The sequence below is a fragment of the Falco peregrinus genome, chromosome 2 (assembly GCF_023634155.1).
Source record: "Falco peregrinus isolate bFalPer1 chromosome 2, bFalPer1.pri, whole genome shotgun sequence".
Taxonomy (NCBI): domain Eukaryota; kingdom Metazoa; phylum Chordata; class Aves; order Falconiformes; family Falconidae; genus Falco; species Falco peregrinus.
In genome coordinates this window covers 97,786,057-97,801,229 of record NC_073722.1, presented here as the reverse complement: position 1 = coordinate 97,801,229, position 15,173 = coordinate 97,786,057, and the positions used below count along the sequence as shown (strand labels likewise).

General features: G+C 41.1%; 1 protein-coding gene across 1 annotated transcript in view; it reads right to left on the bottom strand.

Moving 5' to 3' along the window:
* The window catches only part of LOC101924024 (transmembrane protein 132B), a 258,517-nt gene that overhangs the window by 35,659 nt on the left and 207,685 nt on the right, over positions 1-15,173 (bottom strand). Inside the window, exon 5 of the mRNA XM_055797604.1 lies at positions 12,536-12,679. Coding sequence (XP_055653579.1) covers positions 12,536-12,679 — 144 coding nt within the window. The remainder of the gene's footprint in view (positions 1-12,535; positions 12,680-15,173) is intronic.

Genomic DNA, 15,173 nt, shown 5'->3' with positions numbered 1-15,173 from the left:
TTAGGCAAGGGTGCACCAACATCCCGCACCAAGTTAGGGAGCTGGGAAGGGATAAGCTGCTCCAGTCAGATTCCTGTTTTTCAGGATACCTCGTATTTCTTTTCCTTAGTTCTTTTCTTGTCTTCAGTTTCATCCTAGCCTTCTTTATTTAGAATCGCCTTCATTTCAGGTAACCTCAGGCTTGCTGCAGCTCTTTCTGAACTCCCAGTGACAGAAAAATAATTAAGTGAAAGACAGGCAGCAGCAGCCACCTTCAAAATCTCTTCAGTCTCACTAAACAGGATCCCTTCCCATCCTGACCCACAGACACACACAACATCAGCAACCTTCTCCAAGGAGTCATGCTCCTGTACAAAGCCATATGTCTATTCTTCAAATGGGCCAAAGCTGGAGGCATTTTCTTACAAGAATTAAGGAGATCAAAGTTGGCAATAATATATTTTTCCTCAGCGAAATTAGTTACACAAGATGAAAATATCAATAATAACATAAGGCGATTAAACAAGCCACATTGTCAAGTTTGGAAAGAACAGAAGGTCTCAGCAAACGGCTGTCTACTAGACTTTAGACAATCATGCTCACCAACACCATTGTAAAAAACAAACAAGCCATAACTGGAATAGTTACAGTTGCATGCTACCCACAGAGGACACTGGGAACCATCCATCCATTGTGGACATTTGCTTTATTACACAAATAGCAAAAGCGGGAAGCCTCCCAGTGTCAGCTCTCCACTGTAACAGTGCCGACTGGACCTTCCCCATCTCACCATGGTTAAGTGCAACTATTAGGATCCAGCTGCACCTGTGTGGTTTCCCTCCAGTGTTACATTGCATAAAGAGCCAAAAAGCTGTCCCTGGACCTCCACAGGAGGAGCCTAACAGAGGAGGTGGTGCAGGAGACGCTGTAAGGAGAGACATGACTCCGGCAGTCTGCTCTTGGAAAAATGCGGCCCCTTATTCACAGCTGCTGTTTCCCTTCCACCCTTTATTTGCTTCAGTGTTAACTCTGTCCTTGCTTATGGTACTCAGGTGCTGATCTTCACGCAGTAATTTTGCAAACGTTTGCTCGGCATTTATAGTACACAAAATGTGCTTAAAAACACAGCAATGAAGGATTTACTCCAAGGAAAGATTTTCTCATTTGCCACTGATAATCTCTTATGCTAAACTCACTACAGGTTGGGGAAATCTAAAAGTCTACAGCTTCTGCGTGGCAGGGACTATTTAAGTCTGCAGTTTTCCAGTATTGGTGTATTGAAATCTTTTATTTGTGGGGTGGCAATAAAAGATGTGGAGAGAAAATCTCCCCTGGCAACATGTACTCTTGAAAGGCCCTTTCAAAGCAAACATTCCAGCAGTGACAAATACTTCAGCACGCTGCGTTCTTCCTTCCCTCACCGCCTCCCCAGCCTATGCTCTTAGTATTGGAATAATAAATTTCTTTGTGCCCCGACTTACAAAAACGTTTCACATCACCTTCATGCACCTGGCTGGGGAAGACCTCACAATCAAAGATTATATTCTTTCACACAGCACTATCAGGATTTCATGTTTTCTTGCAGCCAAGTGTTATCAGCTAGCCATACAGCATTCAGTTTTGGGGAAAAGAAAATAATCATTGCATTCTGAAATACCAATTGCATCAAATGGCAACTAGATTGGAAGAGAGTAATCATGCTGGGCTCAGGCAATTAAAAACTCGCTTGGAAAATTGGTGCTTGCTGAGCCTCTATGGAAAGAAATGAATTAAGAAGGAAAACAATAAGGAAGGGCATACATTAATTTTTCTCTGCAGTGGTAATGTTGAGTGTAAGATTGAAGGAAGAACTGTGTTTCTTAAGGATTTTCTCTTATATTTTCAGAAGAAAACCCAAGAGCCATTGGAGAGGGGTTGCAAATTAAATCCAAACAGTAATCTCAGAAGCAGCGATTGGAAAAGAGCAAATAAATAAAGCATATAAATAGGAGATAGCATTTCCTGCTAGGAACTTATCATTTCTGACAATGCAACTCAAAGAAAGAACTGCCCCTTGCTGGCAGTCCTGCTGGGCAAGCTCCATTCTCCATTCCCTGGGTAATGTCATTCCCCTCCTCACTGCTAAGCTGCACTGGGTATTTGTACAAGTAACTCAATAAAGGATTACCTCCCAGAATGTCTATATTGTAGCAAGCCCTGTGTAACTCTTGTTCAGCTGAGAGATCTGTAGGGTAGGCACTGTGTCCACACCACTTTTATATAGGGTTATATAGGGTTGAGTACATTGTCAGCACTCCACAGATAATAATCCATGCAACTCAAATAAATGCCTGTCTTCTTCAATGAAGTGTACATGCATTTTCTTTGACACTTGCAAGAGTTCATGTATCTCTGCTCAGTATTCCCCAGTTTATCACAGTAGATTCTTTTCTCTGGCTCATGACAGATTTCAGATCCAGGCTTATGTTTACGGGAGGTTTTATTCGCTAGCTCAGGACACAACTGTGTTGCTTAGCCCATAGGACATCACAGGTGCCCTCTAGCAGGAGCAGGCTGGAATTTGCTTTGAAGGAGCTGCAGAGTTTGTTAGCTGCTGACTACATGCTGCTAACATGCATTTTTACAGTGCTGGAAGGTCATACCCTGCAATGCTTCTCACACAAGCAGTCCTTGCTCTCACTCAGTAAACGAGGCTATATGCACAATTATTACGGGAGCAAAACTAGAACAGGAGTGAACATCATAATACCTGTAATATATGTCACATAGATTTTATACACAGGGATACATACACCTATATCTAGCATAGCTCTGTCTGACTCTGCCATCTCTGCAGCGTTACTCATTTGCTGGTCAGAGCATACCTGCCAGCTCTGACTTCCCTCTGTTTTGAGTGGATGAACCAAAGCAGCACATCTCACCCCCAGAAGCGCCCGTTGTGTTTACGAAGCCTGCCTCCCATTGAGCCAAACCACCCAGACGCATCAGTCACTCTTGGCACCGTGCTTCCCCTGTGCTAATTACGAATGCCGGATCTCAGGGCATCTCCCACCTGGATGCATCACCCAGCGAACCTGTCAGTCACTGCCGGAGACCTTTTCTCTGGGCACGTTTTACAAAGCAGAGCAGGTGCCCAGCAGTCACACCCCCATTTCAGGCTGTTGGTGAGACAGCGGTCACCCCCCAAGCCTGGCACAGTGCCAATCCTTTCTGTAGCTCCAGGGCCATGGTATATTAAAGCAGTGGGGCTGGAGGGATTCACTGTGCTGTTTGTGGAATGACAGGATAAAACCAAGTTTGTCAAAATGTCCATCAGAGGCTCTATTTTAATGGCAAAGAAAGAGGTGGGTGTAGAGGATGCAGAAGAATGTCAGAGCAGGATTAGACTCTGCTGTAAACTGGTCCAAGCAAAGACTTTGTTTTACATGTGTACTGACCGTGGTTACCATGTCTGCCCACGTGTTTATATGTCCCCCCGTGCACCTATTAATTTCTGTACCTATATGTATCTTATATGTATGGCATTGTATGCGCCAGTATTTTCTTACCTCACAGTTTGCTGAGGGAATCTTGGTTTTGTACCATATGTTTGCTTTTGAATTTAAACTGCCATACTTTTAAACAAAATCAACTTTTTGCCAGACAGTTGTGAATACATCTGTACCAAATGTAAAATAAACATGTTGACCAGCTGTCTGGAACAGAAGTGCTAAGGTGACTGAAGTTCCTCTTTATCTTCCAGTCTGGTTGCTGTCCCTATGAAGGAAATCAAAACCGTTTTCATTCTGATTTCCGATTTCGTATGATGAGAATGCAAAAATATTAATAATTAAAAACACAGCAAGGAAAAAAATGCCTTCTACCACAGAGGAGAAAAGGAGCTGGTTACTGTCAATGGTAGGTGCTTTTTATGTCAAATAAATTAACTGCACTTCAAAATGATGGTGGCGTGTCAGCCTCATCGTCTCCATCCTCAACTCCAATTATGTATCTCGAGGGAATGCACCTCAGAACACGTTAATAAAACACAGGTGTGGGTAAGTCAAACCACAATAACATATACTCAGGCTGCATTCAAAATCCAACTGTGATCCACAGAGCCAGAGGAACACAAAAGTTTGGTTGCTGAGCGTGCCAATTGCTGACGAGCTGCCTCAGCACAAAGTTCTCTGTAAATAAAGCCTGTTGGGGGGTTGGAACGGTTCAGCATTGCATGTGCATTTTAACATGCATTTTTGGTGCCCAAACCACTATTGCTCACCTAAAACGGGAAGCTATGCCATCCAAAAAGCATCATTTGCTGCCCAGTCCCACTTGTCTCAACGATCACATCAGTGAAGAGGGCAGAAAAGACTAATTCCTTCTCACCCCCCAGCTGACAGCTAATGGCTGTTTTAACTTTTGCATGGAGCAAATTTGCCCTCTGTCACACCTCTGTCACTCCAATGCCTCTCACACAGCTGCACGACTTTAGCTGAGAGCATGTTTTGGCCCCAGGGGTTTTGATAACAATGGGAATCTGAATTAATGTGCCCACCCAGAATGATAGTTCAAGAGGTATAAAAGCCTCAGAAACCATGAGGTTCACGCATCCACAGTTAAAATAGTTAAATCATCAGCTGCATGAAAGTTTATAAAGCAGAGTTAATTTCCTACAGAACTTGGAGAAAAAGCCTCCAGAAGTTTGTCATTTTCTCCCAACAACAGCTACTTACTGCTGCATTTACTTTTGTTGAGCCTGGACTGAGTTGTTTACTTTGTGGATCACTTCGCATAAAATATTCAGAGTTTATCCTAAGCATATCGTGGTTCAGGCTAATGATTGTTTCCCGGGACTGGGATCCATGCCCTTTGCATTTCTGCTCTCAGAGCAGCCAAATGCTAAGGCATAGAATCGTTGTCTTCCTCTGAAGCAGCAGCTGGTCCCTTGGAAGACACCATAAGAAATCTGTGTAATTGCACATGTCAGCATGGTCTGTTCTTAACATATCCTCTCCCAGACAAAACAGTTTTCTAAAGCTGGCTTTGAAGACTGTGTGTGTTTAAAAATAGCTTCAGGAAGATACACACATATATTTTGCTATAAACTGTGTACAACGTGTACTGTGTACAGAATATTAATTCTTCAATATGTGATTTTGTGAGATTGCCTCATTGGCATCATTATTGCGATACATGGAGCTGGTTTGTGTGCAAATATGATTCTAGACCCAAAGTTTTAGCTTGGCACAGTCATAAAACAATATAGATTTCAACCTGTTGCTGTGTAATGAGTGTTTTTTAAGAAAAATCTTTAATATGCAGAAAGTGGCTATGTTAGTCTTTTCTCATCATACTTAGTCTAGCTAGAAAACTAATTAGCAGAATCTGGTGACCTGAATGTCAGAACGTCTGATATTTCAACAAAAAGCAAAATCTTTAATTCAACAGTCAACATCTTGTAGAGAGATCTGCCATACTCTCCTGTCTCTCTCTTATGACTCATAAAGATGAACTTTGTATGGGGGCAAAGAGGGTGGGGTTTTTCGGCCAAAATAACTAGAAATCACAAGAAGCTCTAATTTGTAAGTTTGATAAATTGCAAGCAGATCAATGGGTTTTAATTATTACTCTAACTTAGGCATACCTGTCTACAGATACAAAAGACAAGATTTAACAGCCTTCAGCAGGTTTGCCAATAAATCCTCCTGGGCCAGGAGTAACCTCATCATCACCGTCGCGCTACTGAGACAGGCCAGCAGCTTCACAAAGCAGACCTGGAGTAGAGCAGAGAGGTAAACCAGAACTTCTCGGTCCCAAGCAGGACCCTCACCTCCTAAGTAATCCTTCTGTCAGGCTAAGGAATGCTTCACTGCTGCGAACCTCTCGCCTCTGCCAGGCATCAGGGGAGTTATTATTTCAGGAGCTTTGTAATGGACTGCAGAGTCTGTTACCTCCCAGCTCCCAAAGACGGATGAAGCTCACCATGACTTGAGGTTGTTAACAGCTGATTTTAAGGAGCTGATGATACTGACTCACTGGCACTAATCAGGTGAGATTAAAAGGACAGCATGGACAGGGAGATGGACTCACCAAGTCAAATATTTATACTTCAAAAGCTTTCGGGTTGAACAGCTGCCTGCTGCAGCCCTGACCTGGCCCCTGTTCTGGGGCAAGACGGAGCATTTAAGTTTCCAGGGCTGTCCATCTTCAACCATTCAGCAGCACTGAAGAAAAAAATTACTTAAAAATAAGATCAAATTCAAAATGAATTGTGTAATAAACCAACTGACACCAATGTAAATCCATCATGTAAACAAGCAGAGACTATTTTCCAGAAGCAGTTTGGACTCCTGGAGTGAGCTAACTTCTGCGCAAGTGACCACAAAATGAAGCCCTTAGGTAGTGTAGGGATAGGTCCTAAAAAACATAATAGATGGAGAAATAACATCAGCGCCACTTTATGTACAAGTACATTACATTCTTGATCACATGCTTTAATGGCGAAGCAGCTGCAGAACTTGCAAATTACAAGCTCTGGCTTTGTTTTCAGAGCTCCTGCATAAATAGTTGTATTTAACAACTCCAGGCAGGCACTTCTTTCTGTAAATTGTCCTTAAAATGTGCTGTGAGTCTGCAGCAAGGAATTGTTCCCAAAAATTCAGTATCATCTAAACTGGAGAACTGCAGTATCCCTGCCTTTCCCTGTATTTTTTCCCCCTGTGGTTCCTTGCAGCAGTTACTGTGCTGGTGTTAGAGATCATTGTGCCCAGGGTTGTTGAATAAGGTCCTCGGTTGCTCACCTGCTTTTTATCTGGAAAAGGGAAGAACCTTCCTTAGATTCAATCTATTTCAACTATTACCTTCCCTGCCTTTCTTGCCCTATTTTTACTGCACATTAGATAAAGCCTAGCTGGCTGCAGCTAGGAAAATTAGGTCTTCTATTGTTTTAACATTAATTATGGAGAGTTCAAGATAAGGTTTGTGTTAGAAAAGTAGGGGGTAGGAATGGTTTGAATTTTACTTTCATTATAATTAGACAGGAAATTATGAAAAGGTGAAAAATAATTCATTGAAGTGCTTTCCTCTAGCAAGCTAACAAAAGAAGTGCATTCTCTCACAGACAGGGTTCATTGTATATTATTGAAGCACCATTGATCTTAATGTATGCCTCTGCCCGGGCACATTGAGCCTGGTTCTATTGCACTTTACATGTGGCCAGAAATGGGCAGGATGAGGCTCTCTGAGTCTCTTCAGTTCAAATAAGGGCCCTTTCTGTTGCAAAAAAATTTAGGCTAAATTAGTCCATGGTATAACTCCATGGAAGCCATTTGAATTACTGCAGAGATTAATTTGAACCATCAGTCATTTCTGCGTAACTTGCAAAGGACAGGAAAATATGACTAATCTAAGAATGAATTAATTGGGCAGCTGTCTCCCTTTCATTTGTACCCTACTGAGATAAACATTTGGACTAAGAAGCTGTCCTCGTTGTAATTTCCTCACTTGATGCTGCTTTGTGGGTGACGTTTATGACTACCATGTAACTACGTTTTCAGAATTTTCCTTCATGTGAAATTACTGCAGTTCAGGCTTTTAAAGGCACTTTTACAGGGAGGAAAAAGGAGTGCATGGACGCTGCTTGCTGCTTCTAAGCAGCTGTAAAGATTGACTGTGCCAAAGCTCGTCAGGTTGGACTTCCCTTTGTAATAAACCATCTCCAGGTGTTCCCTCCATCACTGATGTTGGTCTAGCTCTTTACTTCCCTCTAAGGAAAATGGCTCGAAGGGCACTGGGGAGCAGATAAAACCCACTGTAACAGGCCAGCAAAACTTCAGCTGGCAGGATGGACGGGCAAAGGAGGTCCTTGCCATGGTACAACTTCTTTCATCTTTTTCTTCAAGGCTTTTTTTCCCACTTGTGAAGACTGAGGCCCCATGGTTCAGTATACATACAGAAAGGTTCATACCACCATGCCTACAGCTCCTTTATCTCTCAGTGTATTGCCTATCACCAGAGTAGCTAATCATTTATGCATAAAATCTATCAAGTTTCTGCTACTTCTTTCTTTTCCGTTTCACAGCACTATTTAGCTGTGGATTGCAGGCAAAGCAGGACACTGGGAGACACTGAGAGAGAAGTCCTTCAAGTGAGTCCATGGCAGAAGACTGCTGAAGTTAATGAGACTCCAGTGGAGACAAGGATTTTGTCCATTCAGAGTCAGCAGCAGCTTCAGAAACTACATAAGGCAGGCTGAGGCTGGGAAAGGGATGCATTTCTCTGCCTTGTTTGCAGATAAGAAGTGAGATTCCAAGGGGAATGAGTGATTTACCCAGTCACACAGGAAATCAGCAAGAGTTATGGAAATTAATGCTGAGAAGAATTTCAGTGCCTTAATCATAAAGCCAATCTCTTCCCTCAAATGCCAACAGCATTAAATATTCCTTTTCAATAACGGAGTAAGTATAAGAGTTTCACTGACTTACAGTAATGTTTGCATCGAAATATTTCAGAGGGAAGCCAGTTCAGGTTAAAATGGTTGGCCAGTACCACAACCTATGTCCAGCTGTAGGGATCGGCAATTGTAGGGACCAGGGATTGTAGCTGAACTGAGCAAGTTTATCCGTGAGATTCCTTTGAGGATCAAGTCATCCTAAGGTCGGAAAATGCAAGGTCAGGAAGTACTAGGCGTGTTTAATTGTATTTACTACTAATTAGGTAGGCTTTTAAAAATATGGACTAAATATTTTCTTGCTGAGAAGCTATTAAACTGTTAGGCTAAGGGAATATATGGCTTAGAATAGGAAAGACTCACATCTCCTGCCTACAAATAAATCATTTGTATATCATCTATCTATTTGACCATCTCTGAGTAGTATTTTTATCAATGTGATACCTAGGCAGTGGCCCAGAGAAGCACATCTTGTATAAATACATGATAGGGCCAAAGTCTGTTTTTATTTAAAATAGCTTTATTTCATTGTGTCTTAATTAAAAATAATGGTGTTACAGCAGTGATCAAAGAATTGTCTCTTTAATTGTCTATTAAATCATTAGCTATTAAACAGAAATAAAAGGTTAAGAATGCAACACCCTCTGTTATCCCCAAAAGAATATGAATATCTCTCCAATTACAAAGAAACAATAAAGGCAGAATTAACAGTGAAAAGAAGCTTAAGATCAAGCAATTACATCCAAAATGCCTGACAATTCATATTAGAGGGTTTAGCAGTACAACCTGTATAGAAAAGGCAACACAAACTTGGAAGCAAAGTCAATATTGACTTTACCAAAGGGGCTTGTAAAGGGAATATGCATTTTGCTGAAAAAATATAGGCGCATAAACCCTGTACTAAATTTTAACTCAGCTAATTAATCGTTATGGATTCAATCTTGCAACCAATACATATATTTCCAGCTAAAAAATTATGCCTAAACAGCATTCAGTCTGAGAGCACCTCTCAGTAATTTGTGACTGAAATCCATTATATGTATGCTGCAATTTTCACAAAAATAACATTAGTCCCATTTTATATCACCAGGATGAGGCAATATGAACTTAGTGAAGGCCATATGCAGACCTCTTGGTTTTGTTCATTAAGTCAATATATTAGAGAGTTGGTTACCAGGTCTGGGAATGAGTCCCAGAGGCATTCTCTTCTGTCAATTATTTGATACCCAAATAATTTCACAGAGCATTCGAATTAAGACCTGGTTTATACCAGCTTAGTCACTACTAAAAAAAGGGGGAATTACAGTGTAAATCTTATAAACCCTGTGGAGAGTTTTGGCCTGTTTTTTGGTCTGCTCTATCCAGATCACTGAAAGCAATGGGAGGACACTCGTCAGCTTCAAGGTGCTTTGGAGCAGATCTAATTCCACCTAGATATACAACCTGTTTTGAAAAAGCAAAAAAGGAAGATGGTCAAAGGGCAAAAGCTTTGCTTTCTTGAAGTGTATAAATCCACAACTGCAACTGGAAATCTTGTCTCTGCTCACAGAGGTCATGTCAAGCCTTATTTAGTTGCCAGCTTCAGTGGACCTTTTAAATTTGGGAACCAGAATAACTTCATGTCCAGCTTTGACAGTAGATCCATATGAACAACTGCTGATTGAATTAAATGGGCTTTAAACAGGCAGTGTTTTGAAATGCAACATCTCCCTAATGTCTGCAGATACTAATTTTATTAGTGAAGAGGAATGGGACTCTTTTTCCTGACCTTTTCCTGTCTCGTCCAGTCCAGCACTCTCTAACTACAGCAAGTCCTGGAAATACTATAAGCTCTATTAATAGAAACAAAAGTCCGCATGTACCATCTTTTAGATCTGGATCTGGTTTTCTGAAGTGCAAAGAAAAGACAGTCTCAGCAATATGCTGAATATATATTATTTCGTGCTTGAGTTTAGTTTATAATATGAACAATTCATTGTTCATATCTATCAACTAATAAATAATAGCCACTAATCAGATAACAGCTGTATATACACAGCAAAAAAAGAATAGCAAAATTTATCAAAATAGTCTGTTCCTCTGACAATTAAGTTAGTCATAAACAAAGATTCTTATTTGTGTTCCTTCTGGTAAGGACTTTCAAGGAAATCTGGTTTCCAGAAAAAGAAAATGTGATTTTTTTCTTTCCTCATCTGATACCTAAGGGAAGATATATAAGCTAGAGCACAGGGTACAGACTCAAGGGACCTATTCCGTCACTGGCTGAGGCTAAACATTGGAACAGTCACTTCCATGAAAAGGGAGTATTACACTGATGTCCTTAGCAAAACGCTTTGAGGTCTGAAAAGTGCTAGGCATTGTTATTGTATAACTAAGCCCCAAGCTATGAACTTCCCGGGGGATACAATGGCACACATGCCTCTGCCCAGTGATTTGAACCTTACTTATGAGTTATTTGCCTTCATGTTAAATGAAGATAAATCTTAATGAAAAAAATTTGGAAGTAATCAGATCTTGCCTTACTAAGGCTTTTGCCCAAACCCATCTTGCCTTTCCTATAGCTACCTAGGATCAAATGGATGTTATCTTTCACCTACCTATAGGTCACAGAAAGAGGAAATATCTATAAAATGTACAGTTGCTCTGTAAGCTCTTTAACTGCAAATTAATTTCTTTGCTGTTGAACCTAAAATGTAATGAATTTTTGTTTTAGAGGATGCAGTTTATTCCAGAAATTGGTAACAACCTTATTCAGACTTGTCAAAAGGTGAATTTTTTGTTCCCACATATCATCTTCAAAATAAATAGTTTTGCTGTGTGCAATTCTTTATCCAGCTAAAGAACAAGAAAATGTATCTGACAAAGTACAAGCCACCTATTAGGACCTTTGCAGTCTTACCTACAAAGAAGTTATAGTAACAGGTTAAAAGTACACAAGGTATAGGATGTGGGTGTCAAATGCAATCTGAAGAGAACTTCAAGAAATGCTCAGGTCTGGAATACATTCACACATGACACAATAGCTAGAATATGGGGACAAACTCGTTTCTTGAAAGCTACAGAGAGAGTTTATCATATGATCTACAGGTTACAGGATTACTGTGTAAAAAGGATGACTATACTACCGTGTCTTTATAGCATTTATATGTAAAATACTGCAGTTCCCTGGAATTGAACAAAGAAACTATATAGGACTACCCTAAGAAACTCATAAATAATACCAAAAAATCCTACCCCTATACAGAATTCATTGTAGTCAATCCTGAGTTACTCAAAAACAAACAAAAAAACCCCACCCTCAAACCACATAATAAAATAAATAAACCTATTAAAGATATTCAAAAGTACCTATTTTATGCCTAGAAATAAAACTGAGCTAAAAGCTGAAAGCCATGTGATGTGTCAGAAGTCATGCAGTCAACGTCTTCATAAAGTCACATTAACTCTATTTTCCTCTCAATGTCAAGGAGGGAGAACCAGTTGAACACATTATTCAAAAGAACCCAAAACACAACATTGTTTAAAAGCTCCCAACTCTCAATTTAAGAATTTTTGCAATATGGTTGTTATTTTCTATTCTTTGTCATGATCCTCCAGATTTTGGTACAGTTCAGTGTCTTTACTTATAAGAAATACGTGACTGGAAAGCAGGTGATGCAGTCAGAAGCGTATAGCAATTCTTGCTGTACACTGATACAATATACTGATTACTATTAAATAATGAATGCAGAAAAACCATGCAACAGCAAAGATCCCTGTGTGGGGAGTTGACTTTTCCCAGATGGGATGTATCAGACATGTTCTTTCTCATCAGCACTGGCTGGCGAGCAAAGTAAGAGCAGCACGCACTGCTCTTTCAGCATCCCTGGCCCTCTTTCCCACGTGGAACACACCAGCACAAACATCCCCATGTCAGACTATGGAAACATGCTAACCCTGCACAACCTTTGGAGACGGCTCTCCTCGTTGCAAAGTGGAAACAAACAACCTGCCACCACAGAAACAGCCATGACTGTGAAACAACTGGTTGATGTAAAATCCTGAATACGGGCTAGGTCCCTGTATGGTGGTGGTGGAGGAGAAAAGGGTGAAAACTCTGTTCTCCACCTCATAGGGGTGCCTTACCTTTATGACATCTTCATCAGCTGATTTGCACTCTGTGGAGTCTGAAACATCGACCACGGACCCATCCTCCTGCACAGCAACAACCTTGACTGGAACAGACACCATTTTGCCCGTCAGAATGGCCGTGTTAAGGACTTCCGTGTCCTGGATGCACACACAGACAAAGGACGGGTGTTAGAGAAGCACAGAACCATGAGAATGCCACGGGGGTCGGTCTGAGGAACAGGAGCAACCCTTCTTCACACCCACCCCGCTCTCTCCCTGCAGTCAATAGTTTAATGACTTTCTAAGCCCACTTACACGCTTGGCTGCTGTGGCAATGGAATCTGAAACAAGTGTGGCACCAAGGCATGTCTGCCTCTTGGCAGAACCACAGTGCTACTCGGGTACAACCCTCTGGTGCCTGGGGCTCCTCCCACCCCAGCACCCCAAATCATGCCAGTGATTTGGGAGATGATTATCAAGCATCCAAATAACTGCATTTCTTCCTTACTGTTCCAGCTAACAGTGTTGCGAGTTGGCCATTTCCCCTTTTTGGGCCCATAATTTTCTTATCATAAATACACGATAAGAAAAACGGTGCACGAGGTGGGGTATTACAAACTACATAATACCATCCATATACAATTATTTTTAATATTTCCCCATCAAAATCCCACCTAGGGATGCTTTACCACATTTATCTCTAATCCTAATGAATTCACAGAGCTGGCGCTCTAATGACTCCATTAACACAGTGTCTCAGTATGGCTACAGTTTGATTAATTACTCCAAATGAGTTGCTACAGAGGTCCCTGCCTTGCGTAAGCAGGTATGCTGGCTGGAGGGGAGCAGCGTCTCAAGGCCTGCAGAGCAGCTTGTTGCTGCTTAAGCAGCACTTACTGCAGGACCAAAACCTGACACATGCGGGGCAAGAATGATCTGTGCTTTCACAGAGGTTCAGCTGGGCCTTCTCGGAAAGCCTGCGATAGGAAATACTGCTTTGAATCAATCCACTTTTCATTTTTCAACTTCCATAAAACTAATTGCTTGCCAGTCAGGGGGAAAAAAAAAAAAAAAGTTGCTTCAAACTAATCTAACTTTAAATTCCATTATTAGAACTGGTGGAAGAAGAAATAGATTTTAGCGAAAAATCTGATGGCAGCTTGCATAGGGAGATATATTCACTATCATTTGCTTCTGTCTGCTAGCTAGATTGATAGAAAATAATGGGCATTGACCACAACCTAAGGACAGCTGGAGAAGACCAATAAATAGTTGCAACTAAGATGTATTATTAATCAATATTCGGAAACTTCTACAAAAAGCACCCTGAATTAAATGAGTTGAAGTACTAATACCACTAGTGCCAGCTAACTAATATAGTCTACTAGAGCTTTATGGGCAGTCATGTTCCAGAAAAGCATTTAAACATGTACTCAAGTCCATTTCTGTTCAGAACAGCACTAAAAGTACGTGCTCAACTTGACACTTAGACTTCAGTGTGATTTAAGCATTTGAGTGTTGTCCTGAATAGAGATGCTTTTCTGAATAATACCTCATGAAATAAATATACTCTCTTTGTTTTGTTCTCTGCGAGGCACAAACCAGATGTTTTACACAGTAAATGACTGTCTAGTTTTTGTTTATGTTGAATTTATAACCAGCTGCCATCCATGAAGGAGGGACACTGGCAAAGAAAGAAGCATGTGACAAAAGTGGAAGTGTTAAAGAACAATTGTAAAACCTTTACAAAGACTGGGGTTGGAACAAAACTAAGAAGAAAAAGTACTGCCAGGTGAAAGAAAACAATTAGATGCACCTCAAGTGGAAAGAAGTTGTATAAGACAGACAAAGAGAAACTTAGGGTGCTTCAACCAAAAGTATGTAAGAGAAGAGGTAGGTAGATTTCACCAAACCAACAGCCCATATCCCATAAATCCTAAACCAGTATAAGCATACATTAGATATATGATGCAGACACGGTGGTCCTGTGCCAAAGCACTCCCAAGCAGCAGTCTGTCAATGTGCTATTTCTAAGCCATTCTTCAGCAAGACCGTCTTCTTCAGGGGAAACAGCATTTTTGCCAAGGTCACAAACAACAAACACATCTAACTGCACTTCCAAACCCACTCTCTGGTGGCACACCTATGTAGCTCCTATATGTCAGCGGCAGGCGCCACTTATATGCAATTACAGTCTGATCCAAAGCCCTACCACGACGTAGATTAAAGGTTTCTTTTGACTTCAGTGGACTTGGAACCAGGTTCTCAATAGGCCTGAACTAACTTCTCCTTCGTTTTTGTGCTGTTGGTTGTATCACACTCGTGTTGACCTTCATGTGTGACAAAGGATAAACAAAACCTCTAGCCTCCTTTTAACTCTAAGTGCAGCTTAGCTACCAAGCTGAAGTCAGACTTGGATGCTCTGAAGGATAATGCAAAGTTTATAGAAATTTGCATCCCTCTTGTAAACTCCCTGTGAAGATGAGCATGAGAGAAAAAGGTCTTAGACACGATACCTTGTGAACCCTCTGTTTGTGGGTGCTCTGAAATATGCTCATTCTACGCTTGATGAAAGCATTGTCCTGAAGCTTCCCTCCTTCCCAGCACATACAGGTACCCGCCATGCTAATTAGCTGGTGCTGCTTCACAAAAA